Raw genomic sequence first — 20,242 nt, 5'->3', positions numbered from 1 at the left:
AACCACATCATTACCTGTATTCTTTAAGGTCATGAGTTACTATCTGAGTTACAACAGCGTCGATTCAATGGTTCAGATGGTGGGGTATCCTGGTCTCCAATGGATGATGAGCTGCTTGCTCAGCCACAGGTCATGAAGCTATTAGACTCACTCAGAGAGCAATATACACGCTACCAGGAAGTTTGCAGACAACGTAGCAAGCGCACACAATTAGAGGAGATTCAGCAGAAGGTAATGCAGGTAAGTTTTGGAGTTGTTCTTGAATCTGTGAGGCGGAGGTTTGAGCTTACGTCCCAGACTGTGTTTCCTGCAAAACTAAGAATCAGAGGTGAGAGCTTCATGCCTCCTTTCACTCCTCAAACTGCAACATGCTAGTTTCACTTCATGCTTTGCATTGTGGCTGCCACAGTGACTTTCCAAAGGCATTCTCATACGTGGAGGTGATTAGAAACGTACTTTCTTGCCGTCGTGCTGAAGAACCTTCGTGTTGTCCCTTTGTTGCGTACTGTGGCAGTGTACCGCTGCATTGTTGGAGGGTCAAATGCCTGACCTATTAGCAAGAGAGAAACATTCACAAATTGGACATGTTTGACTGTAACTTTGCCTTGAGAGCTGGAAAGCTTCCCCTGCCTATGCTTTTAAGTTCCTGTTACTGAAGAGAAACCATTATTTCTAACTTTGTCTAATGCTTGGTGTTCTAACTAAGTTAAAGTGATTAAAAACTCTGTATTTCAAGGCTATCCTAGCCAGAATGAATACAAATCTTCCTAATCAATCATGCGTTAAAGGTCATAATGAATTGGTTTGGTCCTTTGGAAACAAGCATGTAATTAGCACTTTCAACATTTTCTCAGCAGAAAAAATCAAGGAAATGGAATTAATTTATTCCTCTTGGCTTATTACTTGAAATCAGCTTTATATGTTTTTAAGCTTCCTTATGGTTTGAATATGCATAAAATTGAATAAATATTGCTTTTAACCTTTCAACACTGACACTTCTAATGCATGAGGCAAGGCGTGCAAATCAAGGACTTGCACTTCACAATGTTCCAGGTATGGGTAAAGATAAAATCTAATCCAGTCTTGTTATTTCTAGTGGTGAAAATACAAATCTACTGAGGAAATAATTCAAATTATTATAAACATATAAAAAAGCAAATGTCTTATTTTGATATTTTGAGCTGAAAATAATAAAAATATGTAAGAGATAAAAATAATACTATATAGAACACGTTAGCATGGCTGTGGGTATAATCAGGTGAGATTCCCCCCCCTCCCCGTTAGTTTTAGTGGTTGATCAAGATGTGCTGATTGAAATGAAATTTCTAACATACTTTGCCAAACTGACATTGTTAATGCATTTAAATAGACTTGTTTACTGGGGCATCAGCCTCATTTTGCAATATTTGTATTAGAAATACTTATTTGTTTGCTCTGTCTGTGCTATGGATGCTGCATAGTGAGTGAACTGAGTCCCTGTACACAGGAAAAGTGTTTCGCTGTTTCACCAAGATAATCAGTTTTATAAAGTACATTTTAAAAGCTCTCCAAATGACATACAAATGTATGGGGAAAACTTACTAAATCTAGAAAATTATTTAGTTTCCTTTTGGGTTTTAGGAGATAATTAGGCTAACAGAGGAAAGTAGAAGATAATGATGGTCTGTGGGAAACTGATAGAGGCCAAGTGCCATGGAATTTATTTTGCCGAAACAAACAGAAGTTGCAGTATAACATGCTTGCAGTGTTTTCAGTTGGAGTGGGTGTGTGCATAGAAAGTTTTCCTATTGTGCTGTTGATTTTTGTGTGTATGTGTGTGTTTTGATTTCCTGTTAGCTTTCGTTATGATTACATTCCAATTTCATTCATTGTATAGCTTCTTCTATTGCTAACCACTTCTGGCTTGTTTTTGTGTTCCTGTTTCATTTTCACTATTTGCTCCTTCTGCTTACTGTGAGCTGCTTAGTTTCTTACTCCTGTCTCAAAGCCTTCTTATTCATAACCACCTCTCTTCCTTTGTGCCTGTAACATCCTACACTCTTTTTAACCACCGTTCTTCCTCTGTTCCATAGTTTTGTTTCCCTTTCCGTCATCTTTCATTCTGCAGTATAAAAATAGCAATGATTTTTAGATATTTTCTGATGTGTGGTTCTACTAAACAGACTGCTGATGAGCAACTCTGTTATGATAAATTCTAGCTTTGTCCTTGCTTAGGCAGAGATGTTAATTATTTTTTTTAATATTAATTCACAAAAAATAATGCCAGGCCTTGCAGTAGTCTAGTCATTAATCATTTAAAAATATATATTTTATGAAAATAACATTGCTTCTTTCTCCAGGTTCCCTTGTGACTCTGCTGTACTCAGGTCAAGTATCTGTCACACAAAAATGTCTGTGCTAAGCTAAACAGTCAGCAGCAATGCAGTAGTTGCTGGAAACTTGGGAAGGTGGATTTGGTCAGAGAGGGCACTGTTAAGCGGTAGTCTTGCGCACTGTTTCAGACTTGCATGAGAACTTTCATTTCCATGTGTCTTCCAGGCCACACTGAGGTTACACAGGGACATCTGAGTGCCTTTATTTCTAGGTGCATTCCATATTTAACCTGCAACAGCTCTGTAGAGATGCTGAGCACAACAGGAAGTCTCTCTTTAAACAAAAAGAGCCTAGAGCTGTTGAGTCTTAATTTGCCCTAGAAATGATAAAAGTAAGGAAGAACGAGGATGCTTTTGGAGGCAAGAATATATGCTCTGAAACAGTGCTTCTTATGCAGGGGTGGGAAGGCACAGACATGATGACTAAAAGGTGGGGTGAATTGAGTGCCCTGTAATTGTGATGGTCATTCTTGATTACCGTTGCAATGTAGCCTAGCAGAACTAGGAAGATGGTCCAATTAATCCCTTTTTCATTTGTCTTCACAGTTATGGTGTTACATTGTGTATTGTATTATATTTCCTGAAAAACTGTGTGAAGCTCTTCTTCCATCTTTGTTTAAACCAAAGTCACATTAAAGGGAGGAAGCTGGCTTCCTTTGATTTTTCACTAGGGTTCAGAATGTGAGGGCATTCCTGCATTTCCTTACTTCAGAACCCTAGCAGTAACTGACTTTTGCATTAGGTTTCATCAGGACTCTCTCTGTTTTCTAGGTATTTAAGAATTTATTGTAAAATTTTGCTGTAGATATCATGTGATAATTCAAATGTGTATAAAAAACCCAAAATTTTAGATACTCTGCTTTCCTTTGAATAATATTAACATCAAATGAAATAGTTTCAAACTAATAACAACAATAATAAAATAAATCCAGTACTGTAGTCCAAAACTGAATTGCCATGACTCTGCAAAGATTTCTGCAGAGGCAGATCCCATGAGATGTGGCTATTAAGACTCTGTAAGAGGCTTCTGTTATTTGAATAGAGCAAGTTGAAAGATATCAATACATAAAGTACTAAGTTGTTGTGTAAATTTGATTTTGGAATAAGTGCATATCCTATACTTGAGTGTTAATATATTCCACAAAATAAGGAGAAAACCCTCAGATGTGAGGCAGGATACAGCTGTGCGTTGTAAGTCACTTAGGCAAAAAAAAAAATTTTGCTTAAGCATGAGAGACTCATTATAAAGAAAATTGTTTTTAGCTCTTTTATTGACAGATATTTTATTGAAATGACAAGTATGTATGTGACAAATCTTTAGCTAGCTGCCTCCTGTTTTCATGCAGCTGACAGACTAAGGTTAGTGAAAAGTAATTTCTACTTAAAGCTTTTAAAGATGTGAATGGATTCAACAAGACTTTTACAGATCCTATATTTTTTCTTTTCATAAATATATACTTACTTTGAAATATTTATGCTTATGTTACAAAATTCTTTTTATACCAGTTTTTGTGTAATTGATTTGCTACCTTGATTTTGTCATCTTTATCTTATTGACAGGTAGTCAATTGGCTTGAAGGACCTGGATCAGAACAGCTAAGAACCCAGTGGGGAATAGGTGATTCAATTAGAGCTTCACAAGCTTTGCAACAGAAACATGAAGAGATTGAGAGTCAGCACAGTGTGAGACTTCCTATACCCTTTTCAAGTAGAAAAAGAATTATACATGCAGTTATGAGCAATATATTTTGGTTATGAATATCTAGGAATTTTGCATAGTGCATAATTTTATGGGTTACAGAGAAAAGTATCTGAGCAGTTTAAGAACTTAATATGGTCATTATATATATATGTTATTTATTTTGTTTTCCAGTGTAGAAAAGTATTAATTTCTGTCTGATTTTTCTTGGTTTTATTACATTACAGTTAATAAATTCTCATATTGAGTAGGAGGAGGAAATTTCCTTTTTCCTCTCTGCCAAAATGACTGAGAAGTCCTATACTTCTCAGGTGAATAAGTTAATATTTTTGTCTTTATTAAACTATGTTTACCAGTAACTGAAACTGACTGAACACTTTCATTGATCAAGACTTAAGATGTAGTTTGTTCAAATTTTGAAGAGACAGTTTTGTAACTGTACTGACTTGATGACTTTGCTTCTAATTTTGAAGACTTCCTAAGGTTCAGTAGAATTTTGTTCTTCCATCAGAAGATTAATTATAATTGGGATATGAATACTCCGTGTTTCCAAAGGGAGTGTTGCTTACAGTGGTTTTCCTCTTTTCTGACTTTGCTTGATGTAGACATTGACAATTCTGTCTACTTTTCCTAAGTTCCCTTTACAGTCATGGCAAAGAAAATAGTCATTGGGTTATAGTTTTTCTGACATAATTTAGAAGAAAACTAACCCAAACCTTTAGTCAGAGTACCACTGTGCCCTAAACTACACTAGTTCTGTTGACTGCTTCTCTACTGAGTACATTTTCCTTGCTCAGATGCAGAAGTGTGTGTTGTAGGTGTCTCTGGTCAAGTGAATACCAATATACTTTGTTACAGATATCCAAGTGAGAACAGAGAACTGTGCTTTAGCTGGGGCTAAATAGGGTCCTTGAAACAATTGAAATCCCACTGAAGTTTGCAGACTGGCCTACAGTTTGCTCATCACTAAAGCACTGACAGGATGGAATGCTGGTTCTCAGGTGCTGGCAGGAGTTTGTAGAAACAACAGTCAGAAAAATTATTTTTAATTTTATAGCAAAAGGAGTAAATTGAAAGACCGCTAGCCTACCTTAAATTTAGATGCCCGTTTATAAATTAAAACTATTTTTTGACAAGACCACTGGAAAAATGTTCTTTGCCCCTTTTTTTTTTCTTTTTGAACATTTCATAATAACCGAGTGTAGTCTTCCTTCTTAATTATTTTCCTATTTTTTTCTCTCCTAATAATTAAATTGACATCTTGCTTTCTTTCATAATCTCCTATTTATTTTTGATTGTATTACTTCTGTTTTGAAGATAGTTGCAAAAATGTTTGATTTGTTTTAAAGACATTGTTTTACTTCAATATACTCGGAAGTGAAAAAATTTTATCAGGGTGATTTTTTTGTTTTGGTTTGTTTCTTGTTTGGTTTTGGGGGGCTTTTTATTTTTGCAGAGGAATTTGTTTGGTTTTTCTGGTTTTTCATTTTTCTGACTGTTTTATTCATGAACAATGTACTAGAGCTGTTATTTTTGGGGAAATGTTGGCCTTTTCTTTATGATTTTGATCTGTTGTGTACAGTTGTGCCTAACTTTCCCCTGTGGAAAGGATTAGAAACACACTTCTAAAATCTGGTTTTCCAATCCTAATTTCACTGGTAGCTTGACCAGAATCTATTACTGCAACTGTTTTCAATGCTAACCAACAAAAGGAATAAAAATCGTTAATCTAGATTTTGTTGTTTGACTTGTCATATTATAGTTGACTTGTCTCACTCAGTAAGCTAGATTTGTGTGTTCATTGTGTAAAGGTAGCAACAGTTATGTTGTGTAAACTGAGTTTATTGAACCTGTGTATAGCTATAGTACATGTGTGACAATGGAAGATGCTTCTATATTATGTAGATGAGAAATTTTTTTTTTCTGCTCTTAAATTTTTGCCTAATTGCTAATTTAACTTTTTCATTACATTTTTTTCCTTTCCTTGCATCTTTTCATACTCTGTTTCTTTCTGTGAGCAGATGGGAGAGGAGGGTTTGGGTAAAAAGAAAAGAAAAAAAAAGTTCAGAATATGGATATTTGTACGCTATATTTTGCATGCTTTGTAAAGAAATGATGCAAAAGGTAAAGGCCTAATTTAAAAAAAAAATGTAACACCTGAATAGGAGCATAAGAATACTAATTAAATTAGCTATTTTAGGCCAATAGATGGTGCTATTCCATAGCATTAGAAATGCATAGGGCATCTGAATGTCACTTTACTCTAGGTCAGTATAAAAGCTGTTGAGCAAATATGTTTTGCTTTACGTGTATCTCAATCATGCAAGATGTGAATGTGATCTTGATGTATCAAGTTGGTTTTAAATCTCCCGGAATTATTAAATATTTGAACTATTTTCTTTTGGAAATACACCACCATGACAACATAACTAAATCGTATGTGTATATCCATCAATCAAAGCACTTGAAAAACAAATCTACACATTTTGAATTGAGTAGTATAAAGCTTTCCTTAATTAAGAAACAAGGATCATTATTAAGTTTCTGTAGATGTTTTATTCAGAAGGTAGAGATTCCTTCCACTTTTACCAGCAGTAGTATTTTTTTCTAAACGTTTTAAGAAAATTATTGCTGGTTTCAATCATGTCACTGAAAGTGACACCTAGACAATCTTATGAATAGCTTTTTTGTCATAGCTTACCACTTGGAAAAAGGTCTTTTGTTTCAGTAGAACACTGTAGACATCTAAGCATTAGCAATTTGTTTTAAAATGGGGAATTTCCTCTGTTGATTCAGTAAAATCATTTGAGTGGGAGTTGCCTTGGGAACTCCTAGTCATGCCTTGTAATCTTTTCATCTTTCTGCACTACTTTTTTATACTACAGAACGTGTATTAAGATACACTAAGCACTTTTTGAGTTGATTTGAAATGAGGAATGCATTTTTTTCTCCTGTGTGAGATTTCATGATTACAGTGTAAGCTGTAAAAAGTTCCTTTTTAAATCTGATTATTTATTAGTCTGTGGTTAGATGTATGCCATTTTAAGAGAAATAGAATTATGTTTCGTATTATTTTAATGCTTAGTTTTCTTGTATTTGTAGGAGTGGTTTGCTGTTTATGTTGAGCTTAATCAGCAGATAGCAGCCCTTCTAAATGCAGGGGATGAGGAGGACCTTGTGGAATTGAAAGCATTGCAGCAACAGCTGAGTGATGTGTGTTACCGACAGGCCAGTCAGCTGGAATTCAGGCAGAATCTATTACAAGCAGCACTTGAATTCCACAGTGTTGCCCAGGATGTAAGTTTTTAAGTTTTACAGGCTGACCTGTCAATATATTATTGCCTTAGTATCATAAATTTTTAATACATTGGAAAAAAATTTAGGGGAGTGGGAGGAAGTATAATGTCACTTGGAAAATGCAGTAAGTCTTCATTTACTATAATTGAAATACTGAGAAGATGGATTTATCCTTTTTAGAGGTGCTTTGTAGTATGTCTTGCATTTCAAAAGCATTTGAAATAAAATTATTACTAGTTAAAACATTACTTTTTCCACCTTTTGATATTTTTTAAATTAGAGGCATGTGCGTTAATTGAATTGTAATTTGGTGTACTTGTCATAGTTTATTGCTTAAATTGACATTTATTCCTTTCCTAGACTTGTCTAAAAAAAAAAAAAATAAATAAATCTTGGCATCCCCCCCTTCTCCCATCTATGGATGTATGCTCTTGGAATTTTATAGGCAGATGGGTTGTTTATCTTTCATCTTGACTTTAATTTCCTATAGATGCAAAGAGAAATTTCTAAAATGACAGATTTCCAAATATTTAGAAGAAGATTGCAACTGTCTCAATCTCAAAACTTCTTTTTAAATATCAGGATTTATGTTGTCTTTCAGTTGTCTCAGCAGTTGGATGGCTTACTAGGAATGTTGTGTGTGGATGTAGCACCAGCAGATGGAGCATCAATTCAACAGACTTTAAAACTACTGGAAGAGAAATTGAAAAGTGTTGGTAAGCAAAATACTTCTGCATTTCAGATGCACACATTGTAATGAATGTATTACAACAAAAAAAAAAGTAATCCCACCACCTCGATTAAAAAAAAATACAGCAGAAGAAATATCTATCTATCCTGATTCCTAGCTAAGTAATGTTCCACCTAACTGCCTCTGATCTGCTTATGCTATTTCCTGCATAGTATTTCTATCTGGGAAAATGATTTGGAAATGTTTTCTTTTAAATGTTTTACGTGTAATATATATTTGTTATATGCCATTATCATGCATTTAATCTGGATACCAGCTTTTTTTCCCCACTAATCATTCTTAGTATATTGGGAATATAGTGCTTAGATGATCTTTTTGTCTCCAGAACTGACCTTTTGATCATTAAGATTGTTATCTGCTTGCTTTTAGAGTGCTTGTATTGAGTATTCTGCAATTGCTTTGAATGTGTATGTTAATAAAAGGCACATTTAAGGTTCTTTCACTGTCAAGTATGTGGAATAGAATATTTCATTTGGAAGGGACCTGCAATGGTCATCTAGTCCAATATATTTTAGATGTAAGAGCTTAGAAGCAAAGTCATACGTGGTAGAAGATAGTTATGATTGGAATATAACAGTTTGATGCATAAACTAGATATTAATTTAGGAAAACAATAGAGCTACCAAATAATAGATTTAACAGCAGATTCTAAGGGTTGGCACATTTTGGTATACAAAAATGTATCAACTGTGTCAGATGTATTATAAAGTAGTAACATCTGCCAGCCGTGGAAGAACACTTAGGCTACAAGTGCTTAGCAGTAATAAAATATTTCAGGTGTGCAACTGTGTGGATGAAAGACATTAATTAGCTATTTATATGCTGAAAAGTTAATACTCACTGTCAACTTTTCTTGTTATTTGCTAGGTCATAAAATAGCAAAGCCTTAGCTCTTCGTTAATATAAACAAATGCTCACTCAAACTCAAAAGTTGGAAAGGGCAGGGAAAGGCATACAGTAATGTCCTTTTCACTTTCCAGCTTTCCATCTCAGATTCTGTTGCATTTTATGTGTCGTCTTTGAGGAAAAAAAATAACAAATTAATAAGAGTGACCACTGGTTTTTTTTCTTTCTTTCTTTCTTTTTCTCTTTAGATTTAGGCTTGCAAGGCTTGCGTGAGAAAGGCCAAAGTCTTCTTGATCAGATATCTAATCAGGCATCCTGGGCCTATGGAAAAGATGTGACTATTGAAAACAAAGAAAATGTGGACCATATCCAAGGAGTGATGGAAGATATGCAGCTTAGAAAGCAAAGGTGATATCAACAGTTATAGTCATTTAAAATTTTCATGTGCTGTGATAAGTCACTTTTTATATATAAATATATTTATTTTTAAAACAGACCATTTTACTTCAGTTAAGGGATATAGCACAACTGTAACTTACATTTCTGGTATATTTAAATGGGACAGAAGCTTCCTTGCCTAATCTGTTGTAGCAGTTTCCAAATCAAAGCATTTTTTGTATTTTGGTACTGAATGGAGTATTTGAGTGTTTCCTGTACTTGTAAATGCTCAAGAATTGTACATCCCTTTAATACAGAGTTATGGGCTGGATTCAGGAGGCATCTATGTGTTAGTAGTTTGAGATGCAAAATATACTAAAATTAAATTTTGTAAATTATGTACAAACTTTGTTTATTTTCTTATTTCTCACAACCTCTACCCTTTGAATGTGGTATTTTCCCTCCTGAAGATAGGAAGAAAAATGAGCTGGTGTCGGGGGGACAGTGTACGAAATGGAGGCACAGAGTTCAGTTTTCAAAATGTGGGATTTTTGTGAGCTTTGGAAAAAGATAGTGGAGAATGAAGTTGTAGGAGGTAAAAATGCTGAGGAGAATTGAATTTGCAAGAAGAATGGATTTTTGTCATCAACCTCTTCCTCTAGGCCTTCCACTGGTTATTTTTTCTTAAAGATGTAGTAGTATTAGATTGGCTATAGTACTGTCTCTTTTTTTTTCTGCTCAACAGAGTGAAAGACTCAGATTATATTGTTCATTATTACTGCTGGAACACTTGAGACAAAAAAGTACTCTCCATAGAAAGTACCTGAACTTGGGCAACAGCCTCTAGGGATTAAGGTCTAATGAGCATCAAGTTGCTCATTTTAGGGATTAATTCTACCACTCACAAATGGTTTTCTTAGGGAGCTCAGTGTAAGAAAGCAGGTGTTCTGATAATGCTTAGAGTAGGTATTGTTTTAAGTATGTCCTGTGAATCCTGTTTACTTAAGCAGCACTTGTGTTTAGAGGGCCAGCTGCAAAGAGCTATAGAAAACCACGTGTCACTGTGCAATAAAATGGCAGTTGGGATTCAGTGCTGAGAAGAGAAATGCACATAGGAAAATTTACATACATAGTAATGGATTCTGAACCAGCTGTTAACTCAAAGGTAAACACTGGAAAACTTTTGCATAAATTGCTTTGATGTTCAATCCTACTGCGAGAGGCAGGTAGAATGCTACAGATTATTAGGAAAGAAATAGAAAACTAAAAGGAAAATGTCGTCATGTCACTGTATAGATTTGTAGTCCATTTGTGTTTTAAGTGTTACACAATTCTGGTCCCTATTCTCAGAACGGATATAGAATTGTGGCAAGTCAGTCAGAGGATCGAAAAGTCAGTAAAATATTCAAAGAAAGGTATGAAGCAGCTTCCAGATGATGCATGGTTAAACAAGGTTCTTAAGCCTGGATGAGAGACAAAATTATGGTAAGAGCTACTGTCTCTCAATAGCATTTAATAGTAATTTTTGTGGCACTTAATTTTTTTTTTCAAATTCTATTAAATATTTTTGATTTATTTATATAAACCTGTAGTATCATGTTTATTTCTAGGGGCATGTTGCTGCTTTAGTTATGCTTTTGAAACCCATTAACTATTTTCCTGCAATATTAGAGCAACAAATTTCCTTTCTGTAAGCATCACAGCACTACAGGACATGTAACAAAATGCAGCATGCTAATGAACAGTTCTTTGGCAGTGCTTATGTTTGCAACCAGTTTGAAAGAACAGATCTGCGCATACAGTCCTTTGCATTCACTTATAGGGCTAATTGTTGTTGACATTAGTAATTCCATTGGCACTGGACAGAAGTCTGAATCTTGCTCTCTACTTAGGCTCTGAAATTGAAGTGAAAAGGTCATTCTGCTAAATGTGTTAGCTTAACTCTCACTGTGGAAAGAAAAGAACTTTCAATTTTTTTTTTTTTTTTAAATTCTGATTAGAGAAAGAACTGCAAAATGTGCTTAATTTAGAACTAGAGAATTAGAATTATTTTTTGTATTAAATTTTTTAAATGCTTCCTGACATGTTGTAGTGAAGGACATCATGTGAGGGTTCAATTATTACAGTCTTTAGTTAGCTGAAAAGAAAATTTCAAAGATGTATTAACGTATTTTAAACAGTCCTCATATCATTCACCAAGAAAACTGCCACCAGCTCACAGTACAGTTCAGAATTATGTCAAGTTTAAGCCAGCTTTCACCTAGACTTCAGTAAGAGAAAGTCTGTCTTAGCCGTGTAAGCCTTTGTGTGGCCTGCAAATCTTACTAATGCAACAAGGTAAGGAACCTGCAATGCAACTAGGAGGCCTTGTAGCTACTGTCTATAGCATAGCCAGATTGGGAGTCTTGAGGAACATGATTTTGGTGGGCTGTAGTGCTCAGTTCTGTTTATTGCATGTTTCTTACTGTTATGCAAGGCATTAGTATTTTGACTGAGCTAAACAGCACAAAAATGCCTTAATCACCTTTTCATGAACGCTTGCATTGTGATATTGCTCACTGGAAACATTGCTGTCATACTCAGTGTATTGTCTGCTATGCGTGTGTTGGTGGTGAGTCTGTCTGTGCTACTGTTTAAGGTGTGAGGATATGGTGGATGTGCGGCGACTGAAGATGCTTCAGATGGTACAGTTATTTAAATGTGAAGAGGATGCAGCTCAGGTATGGAAATTTCATTTTTCTAGTCTTTGTAGTCCTCTGGCTAAACTTATGAGGATTGATAGTTATACAGTATTATTTTTGTCACTTTCAAATGTAGTTTTACTTAGTGAATTTGTACAGTGAAAATAAAGGATACAGTAATGACTGAAATAGCACATTTGGTGATTGCATGCATGATCTTGTGATGTGTCTTTTAACTGTTTTCTGTATCAAAAGTGTTTGCTAGTACTGAAGTTACTTCGCACTTCCAGATTAATTTATTTTTTATTTACTAGTTTTTGTTCTTGTAACTTTTTTTTAAGGCAGTAGAATGGTTAAGTGAACTGCTGGATGCTCTGCTGAAGACACACATTCGATTGGGAGATGATGTTCAAGAAACGAAAGTTTTACTGGAGAAACATCGAAAATTTGTTGATGTTGCACAGGTGAAATTAATTATTTTTTTTAGCAATATGGATTTTGTACATTTTCAGATGTAATAGAATTGTAACCTGTATGGACAATCATGGAACAGCTGTTTCTAGTCTTAATGGTGTGCCTCAATGCTTGAATGAGGAAATCATAATTGCTGGAATTGGTAAAAAGCCTAATGAGATTTTGAAGTTCCATCAACAATAGCAACGCTGCAGTTTACTACCTCAGTTTATTCTACTTCACATAGGCAATGCAAACCACAAAACATAAAGTACTCATTGACTTTCTAAAAAGGCATATATTTCTAACAGTCTTTATAATTACTTTTGAAGGACTGCAATCAAAATACTGAAATATGAATGAGCCACTTCATTTCAGTCTATTTTGTGCTGTACTTCCTGAAACAGAGGCTGTCTTTCCCTTGGTTTACCAGATAGAGTTGACTATTGGTGTATGATGGTCCTGCTTGCACAAGGAGTTTTGGCAGTAGCAGAGTTAATGGCTGAACAGAATTGACATCTTTAATTCTTGACTGAAGCAGCCAACTAATGAATCCTGCTATACAAGAGTCTACTGAAATTCATGGAAGCCATAGGATGTATTTGCATGCCTGTTTGCAAATCTTGAATATGCAAACAGATGCCAGATACTTGGAAGAATTTCACTTAAGAATAGGAAGTGTACAAGCTGGGCCTTTTTCAGGTGCTTTTTCAGATGTATACAGCTTTTAGGAATTTCTAATTCAGACTTGCCAATTAACAGATGTAATGTTTTCAAATTACACCTGTTACGCTGGAACTGACTTTCTCTTTTGATGAATTAGAACTGATGATGACAGGAGGGTACCTTGCTGTTATAATGGTGTGCCACAATGCACCTGGATGCTCGTGACCACAAACATGGTGACAGTGAAGTCAGTGAGGCAGTCATCTTGACAGTAAATATCAAGTATCCTATGTAATATCCAAGCAGCTATTCATTATTTTCAGGAAGCTCTATTCTTTTGCCACTGTGAATGCTACGCAACAGGGGATTTTTTTTTTTTTCTTCTTCAAAGAGCAAAAGCACTGTTTGGTCACTACAATTTAACTCCTACTTCAGCAGCATTTTCTAGTAGACCGGATTAGTTCAGTGTACTTTGTGGACCTAAATTGAGGAGGTTTTATAAACTTATCTGCTGTTTTAAGATGTTAATTAGCTCCTAAGTTAAATGCAGAGTTTTTGTGTGTACTTTCTTTCCCATCCCCTCCAACTTTTAGAGTACTTATGATTATGGGAGACAGTTACTGCAGGCAACTGTTGTCCTGTGCCAGTCCCTGCGATGCACTTCCAGGTCCTCAGGGGACACGCTTCCAAGACTGAATAGAGTGTGGAAACAGTTTACAATAACTTCTGAAGAAAGAGTGCACCGGCTGGAAACGGCTGTTGCATTTCATTCAAGTGCTGAAAAGGTAAGTATTGTGCTTTTAAGATTACAAATTTATCAGAATTTAAGCAAACAAAATGAAAAAAAAAAAAAAGATTGTCAGTGTGTATTTTTTCTTTCTAAATACTAAAAAAAAAGCAGAAAGAATAATTTAAGCATATTTTTCTAATTGTTAATTTCAATACTTAATGCAATTATGGCTTGCATACCAATATGTGTATGGGACCTGCCTGACAAAAAGGAGAATAGCAGCTCTGAAGTTCAGGCACATTGAGTTGGGGCTGGGAATAATTCTTTTTAACTCTTCAGAAGGGAACTCTGATGTTCATAAAGCATTTATTTGCATGTTTTCAACTGTATTTCTTAAAGGTAAGGAACACTTCTCAATTTGTGTTTTTGTGCAAGGTCATTTAAGATCTTTGGAGAGAGTTAAAAGGAGCATTGCCTTTTAAACTGTGTGCAGTCTTGGAACGTAGCAGTCTTCTCACAAACTGTGTAAATGAATGAAACACTAGTTTCCATGCATGCTGTGTTGCTGCATCTTATATTTTGCACTTGGAGGGTTTGAACATGCTTTCTTCAAAACATGTTTCTGCCTCAGTATGGTTTTCAAACTCCTGTAACAGGTGGATGATGCTAGAAGCCACAGAGGAAGGTGAGCAATCAACAGTGTTAATGAACGATAGTTTCTATTCAGTAACAACTTGCTGAAGCAGGGGAATGTTGAGAGTTTTCAAAGGCCTGAATTCGAGACAATGTCCATTAATGTAGATCATGAGAGGCAGGGCCTTTTCATCCAGGAACCATTCTTTCTGTGAAGTGATACATTTTAGAAAAGCAATTTAGAGTATGTCTCTCTAATAGTGATGATAAAATTGCATGTAACTTCAAAAAAAGCCAACCTTGCACATGCTAAAAGAAAATAAATTCATTCTGCTATTGAAGGAGAGCATGGATGCAAAATTGATTCATATGCTCCTTGCTTTTATTAATTTTTTATTAATGGATGATACTTTGAATTTTTAGGCATTGAGAATTGCTGAAGGGTCACAAAAGCGAAATATATCCTCTATGCTGCCACAGATGGCTGAAGAAAGTTTTACCTGATGCCAAATAAGAATTCAGTGGTTCATAATTCCTAAAAGAGTTGATTGTTTCAGTCTGTATTACAAGCATTCTTTCATTATTGCAGTAGCTAACTGCTATGTTTCGAAGCAATCATAAGTTTTAGAAAAAGTAAATGGAGAGTTGAAAAAATAATACTCTTGTTCAAAACCATAATTCTAGCAAGATTGCGACACATTAATGAGACTGTGAGGAAAATATGCTGATAATATCCATGCTGCTTTGGGAAAAAGTAGGAAATGGTAGAGGAAAAAATGGAAGAAAAATAGAGAGCTAAGTACTAGTACTTGGTCCCAATCCCATCTGGAAACACTTGTGCTTGGATATTTTTTTAATCCCACCTATTCTGTGCCAGATGTGGATTTTTGTTTTGAAAAGGCTTGTAAGGGGTCCTTTGTTATTCGTGTTTATAGAATAGACTATTTCAGCTGGAAGGGACCTACAACGATTGTATAATCTAACTGCCTCACCAATTCAGGGCTGACCAAGTTAAAGTGTGTTATTAAGGACATTGTCCAAAATCCTTTTAATCACTGACAGCAGAGGGGGGGCATCAATCACCTCTCTAGGAAGCCTGTTCCAGTGTTTGACCACCCTCTCAGTAAAGAAATGCTTTCTAATGTCCAGTCTAAAATCTCCCTTGACGCAACTGTGAACCATTCCCACACATTCTGTCACTGGATACCAGGGAGAAGAGATCACCACCTCCCTCTCCATTTCCCCTTCTCAGGAAGTTATAGAAAGCGATGAGATCACTCCTCAGCCTCCTTTTCTCCAAACTAGACAAACCCAAAGCCCTCAACGTCTCCTCATAGGACATTCCTTCCAGCCCTTTCACCAGCTTTGTCGCCCTCCTCTGGACATGTTTAAGGACCTTCACATCCTTCTTAAATTCTAGGGCCCAGAAAACTGTCTGGCAAGACTATTTTTTTTCTTTTTTATTCTCTCTTTAAAGTAATGTAAGAAGTTCTAGTACAAAACAGTGGTAGCTCTGAACTGTCTTCTCAATATAGCTTAATTGATATTTTCCTTTCTTGAATGATATGAATATTTCAAGTGATCTCATAAAAATGTGGCAATTAAGATGCTGAAGGAGCATTCACTCTGCCAGTTAATGGCACTTAAACTACGTATTATCTGTTGTCTGCTTTATTTCTCTTTTTTTTTTTTAACAGATTTTGCAAGAATGTCCAGAGCAGCCTGAAGCTTTTACTGAAATGGAGCAATTTGATGAAATTGAAGCAGTTGGGAAATCACTGTTGGACAGACTAACAGTGCCTGTAGTTTATCCCGATGGGTATGCAGGATGTTTTTCTAATGTCTACTGAATATGCTTTTGGTAAAATTTCATAGTGGTGGTGTATGCAGAACAATCCTGAATGGTTATTGCTGAAATTAAAGGCAGCACACTAATACTCATTAAAAATTCTGTCCCATCTTTTCATAGGAAGCAGACAGCTCCAATTTCAAACTTTCCAAAGACAACATGCCCACTTTTTCATAGTGACTTTTTCACGCTTAGATTTATGCAGTCTTTACACCAGCAAAGTACATAAAAGGAACAGAAGAATGACCAGTCCCAATCTGTTCTCCCTGGAAAAATATACCAGATTTGAATTGTGATAATTTGAATAATTGATTCACAATTCTATCTGAAGTCTTAAGCCAGTACATTGAAGATAAAATTACATTTGATTTATTCAGCAAATAACACAATTCTTCCCTTGTCAGCTGTTCATACTAACTTAAAATTGGTGACTCTCTTGAGCTACAACAGCAAATTGGATTTGGAATCTCAGCCATAATAAAACCTGATTTTCTGTGTTTAGTAAAGTATACTTGTTCATTGTGATGCTGAGCTTGTAATCTGGATATAACCAAGGCTTGGAACTAGTCCGTGGGTGTGTAGGATCCTGCACCATAATGAGTGAGATCTGAAATCAGTGCTTTGGATTAGAAGCTGAAACTTTGAGATGCAGGCAACTGCATTATGGGTTACCTGAAGTCGATCTGAAAAATACAGTTACTGGGAGCTTGTAATAAAAAATTAATTTCCTGTCATCTTATTTCCAGAATATCATGCTCCCTATGTGGTATAGTTTCCTTCAGTAAAGAGTACTGCCCATGAGGATGGACCCAGGCCTGAACTAGTAGTGATTTTTGCTGGCCTTTCAGTAATGTATTTGAAAATAGTGGAGGATTTTATAGCTGTAAGGCAAAAAAAACCAAACAAACAAACAAAAAAAAAACAAAACAAAAAAACCAAACAAAAAAAAAACACCAAGAAGTGTGTTACATTTCTTGAAGTATTTTGGTATAACTTTTATATAGCAGATTTTAGTGACCCAGTAAAAGTAGCAACTGTTATTTATTCTTAAAACCAATATAATTTGCAGGTAGACTATTAAAGTAAAAACAAACATTAGAACCTGGGAAAGCTCCGCATGAAAGAGGTACTTGACATACTTTGAGGTTTGAGTCCTAACATAGTGCTCCTATAGCTATAGGTATATATACACCTGTATTTTAGGCTCACTGACTGAATCCTGAACATTATTTCTGTCCCCTCTGGCATTTCTGTAGAGTTCTGCATGTCCCCCTTATCAAAAGTGAGATCTTAGCTGTCCTAAATCGCAGGATCCTCTGCTCATTGTCTGTAGGCATTCTGTTTTTTTGAAGCATTTAACAAACAATTTGCAAAGGGTTCCCTCATTAGTAGAAGTAGTTTAAGAAATGTAGGAACATACAATATGTTATGAAAAGCTTGGAAGTGTCTTCGTCAGCTTCTTTACCACTTTGGACTTTTGTAAGTATCTTCTTGGAAATCCAGGTCACTGTTCCCTGTCCTGCTTATGGCTTCTAATCTACATCAGAAAAAAAAACATCTGCCGATACTGTGATCCCACGCACAGTTGCACAGTCCATTGTCTTTGGAGTTCCCTGGTCAAACTAGTCTACTTCTGCATGAAATATTTTTTCTTTACACTTATGCCTGTCCCCCTACTCTGTTCAGAGTCCTTTTTTCCACCACCATTTCCAAAGTCTTCAACCTGTGCTTTGTAATTAGGTTTGATACCTGTTCTTCTTCTGAAACATATATTCTGTTCAAATCATTCTTTTGCTGACAGCTTGGTTAGTGGTTTCCCTAACAGTTCAGCTGTTCTTTTGTTATATTGGAATGAGAGAAATCAACTTACCCAGCCATGTGTTCTTTTCAGTTTGAGAGACAGATGTCATAATTTGACAGCATGTGGTTGACAGAGTCTTTCAATAATGCAACAATTGTATAGCCTCAGAATTAATGTATAGACAGATTTCTTTGATTGTCATAGTACTCAAAACTGCCAGATGGACTTGGGGGGTAGCCAGAGAACAGTGGTAAAAAATAGTGTTAGGAGGTATCTAGTTACACTTGTAGAACAGTGCCCTGCTGTTGAGAGAATCTTTTGGGTATAAAAGGGTCATTGTAATAATATTTGTAATAATTTCATCAAGATCTGCTGTGAAGTCCATCACTGAGTCTCCAAAGCCTCTTAAAGGTGGCTTTTAAATTTCAAGAGGAAAAAGCACCTACTTTTCTTGTCTGCCTTGTGTTTTCTAGTGCCATTCACATGTGTATTAATGCACTGTCTTACTTTTCACTGATAACTTTTTGTGGATTTTTTTTCTTTTAGGTCTGAGCAGTACTTTGGGAGCCCAAGTGACATGGCTTCTGCAGCAGAACACATTAGAGAGAAGATGAAGCTAGTTAGCCTGAAAAAGCAGCAGCTGAGACAACCAGAAGCCACTACCCCAGAGAGCTAATACAGACCCTTGTCTATGAATTCATAGTAGGACTTCTCTTTGTAATCCAGCATGTTGTTTGCCTATTACAAAATTTGGCATAATACATTAAAATTAATTTCACAGTCGTTATAAGTATCATCTTTTTTCAAAGTAAATGTTCTCAGCATCTTAACACTGTACATCTATCAAGCCATAATTATTTAACATGCTATGAAACCATAGATTCCAAGTATCTTATGGAAAGGAACTGTAAACTTTGCACTGAAATTTGCTGTAAAGCTTTACCTGACCTGTCAGCTGCTTCTTAGTTAAACAGCTGATGCAAGCTTTGAATGGTGCTAATGAAAGCGTTAGGAGTTCCATATTATGAAATTGTAGTTCTTTGCTTCCCCCATGCCCAGGTGATGTAGTAATTTTAGACTGTAATTAAAATTCCTGCAGTGTAGACAGTGGTGACCCTATAATTTTAATTTGAAATACTTTTTAAAAAACAAAGATCATTTTTATTGTGCCAGTATGCAACCTGCCCATCAAATCTTTGATATAATGAATCCATTAAACAGATGTTTTCCTATTTGTATTGATAATGTATTAAAAGCTGTTTGTGCTTAATAAAAATCATCTTTTTAAAATCTAATATAAATTTCTTTTGGTCTTAATTCTCAAATGTAATTTCTGTTATTTTTGTAAATAGTAGTAAAACTCATCACTCCCCCAATATATTTACAAAGTCTGTATAACTTTTCTTATGAAATACTCTTTAACACACTAGCTATAAGGGGAACTGCTCTTGAGCTATTAATAGGAGCGAGAGTCTGTGGGGTTGTTTGTTTGGGGTTTTTTTTGTTTGGGGTTTTTTTTTTTTTCTTTTCCTTTCTGATAGCAGTACTTACACATAAGTAAGATAGTATATGCATAAGTCAGTGTTAGCTTAATAATAGTTTTTTTCTGATGTAAGACTGGTATACATCTCTTGTGCTTTATTTCTAAGTCATATTTCCCTTTGAATGGAGAATCTTGAATAATGTGAATATCCTTGGTAGTACCTTTGAGGTTAAAGATTTTCATCTAATGAAAAATGATTAACATGAAGTTCATAAGCAACTTAAAACCATGAGATTAGTAAAAAAAAAATAAATTTAAGAGAATAGAATTGAATTGAAACAAAATCAACTGTGTGCATAATTTGGTTAACTTCTTACTCTTCAGAATTTAATTTGGATAAATTCACTATTGTATTTACAGGGAGATGGGTGTCTGACCACCTTAGAATACTATGTGTGAAACAAACAAGTGGTCTAAGTATCTTATGTTGTCTCACTATATTTTGCTCACAGTAAAGATAATGCTCTCTTCCTACAGGCATTGTTATTACTCTGCAGGTTTTCTTGATGGATTTGTCATTCAGATATTATTTACTTACTCGTC

General features: G+C 35.3%; 1 protein-coding gene across 2 annotated transcripts in view; it reads left to right on the top strand.

The window, feature by feature from the left end:
• SESTD1 (SEC14 and spectrin domain containing 1) overlaps positions 1–19,469 on the top strand; it is a 57,916-nt gene extending 38,447 nt beyond the window's left edge. For both annotated transcript variants that reach the window (XM_086751420.1, XM_086751421.1), the window contains exons 11-20: positions 29–240; positions 3,933–4,055; positions 7,174–7,368; positions 7,970–8,084; positions 9,214–9,373; positions 11,982–12,063; positions 12,366–12,488; positions 13,737–13,928; positions 16,204–16,325; positions 18,703–19,469. In XM_086751420.1, coding sequence (XP_086607546.1) covers positions 29–240; positions 3,933–4,055; positions 7,174–7,368; positions 7,970–8,084; positions 9,214–9,373; positions 11,982–12,063; positions 12,366–12,488; positions 13,737–13,928; positions 16,204–16,325; positions 18,703–18,832 — 1,454 coding nt within the window. In that variant the 3' untranslated portion in view covers positions 18,833–19,469. The remainder of the gene's footprint in view (positions 1–28; positions 241–3,932; positions 4,056–7,173; positions 7,369–7,969; positions 8,085–9,213; positions 9,374–11,981; positions 12,064–12,365; positions 12,489–13,736; positions 13,929–16,203; positions 16,326–18,702) is intronic.
• The last annotated feature ends 773 nt before the right edge of the window (positions 19,470–20,242 follow it).

Source organism: Chlamydotis macqueenii, chromosome 6, assembly GCF_036417535.1.
Source record: "Chlamydotis macqueenii isolate bChlMac1 chromosome 6, bChlMac1.mat, whole genome shotgun sequence".
Lineage (NCBI taxonomy): Eukaryota > Metazoa > Chordata > Aves > Otidiformes > Otididae > Chlamydotis > Chlamydotis macqueenii.
This window is presented reverse-complemented; position numbering and strand designations above follow the sequence as displayed.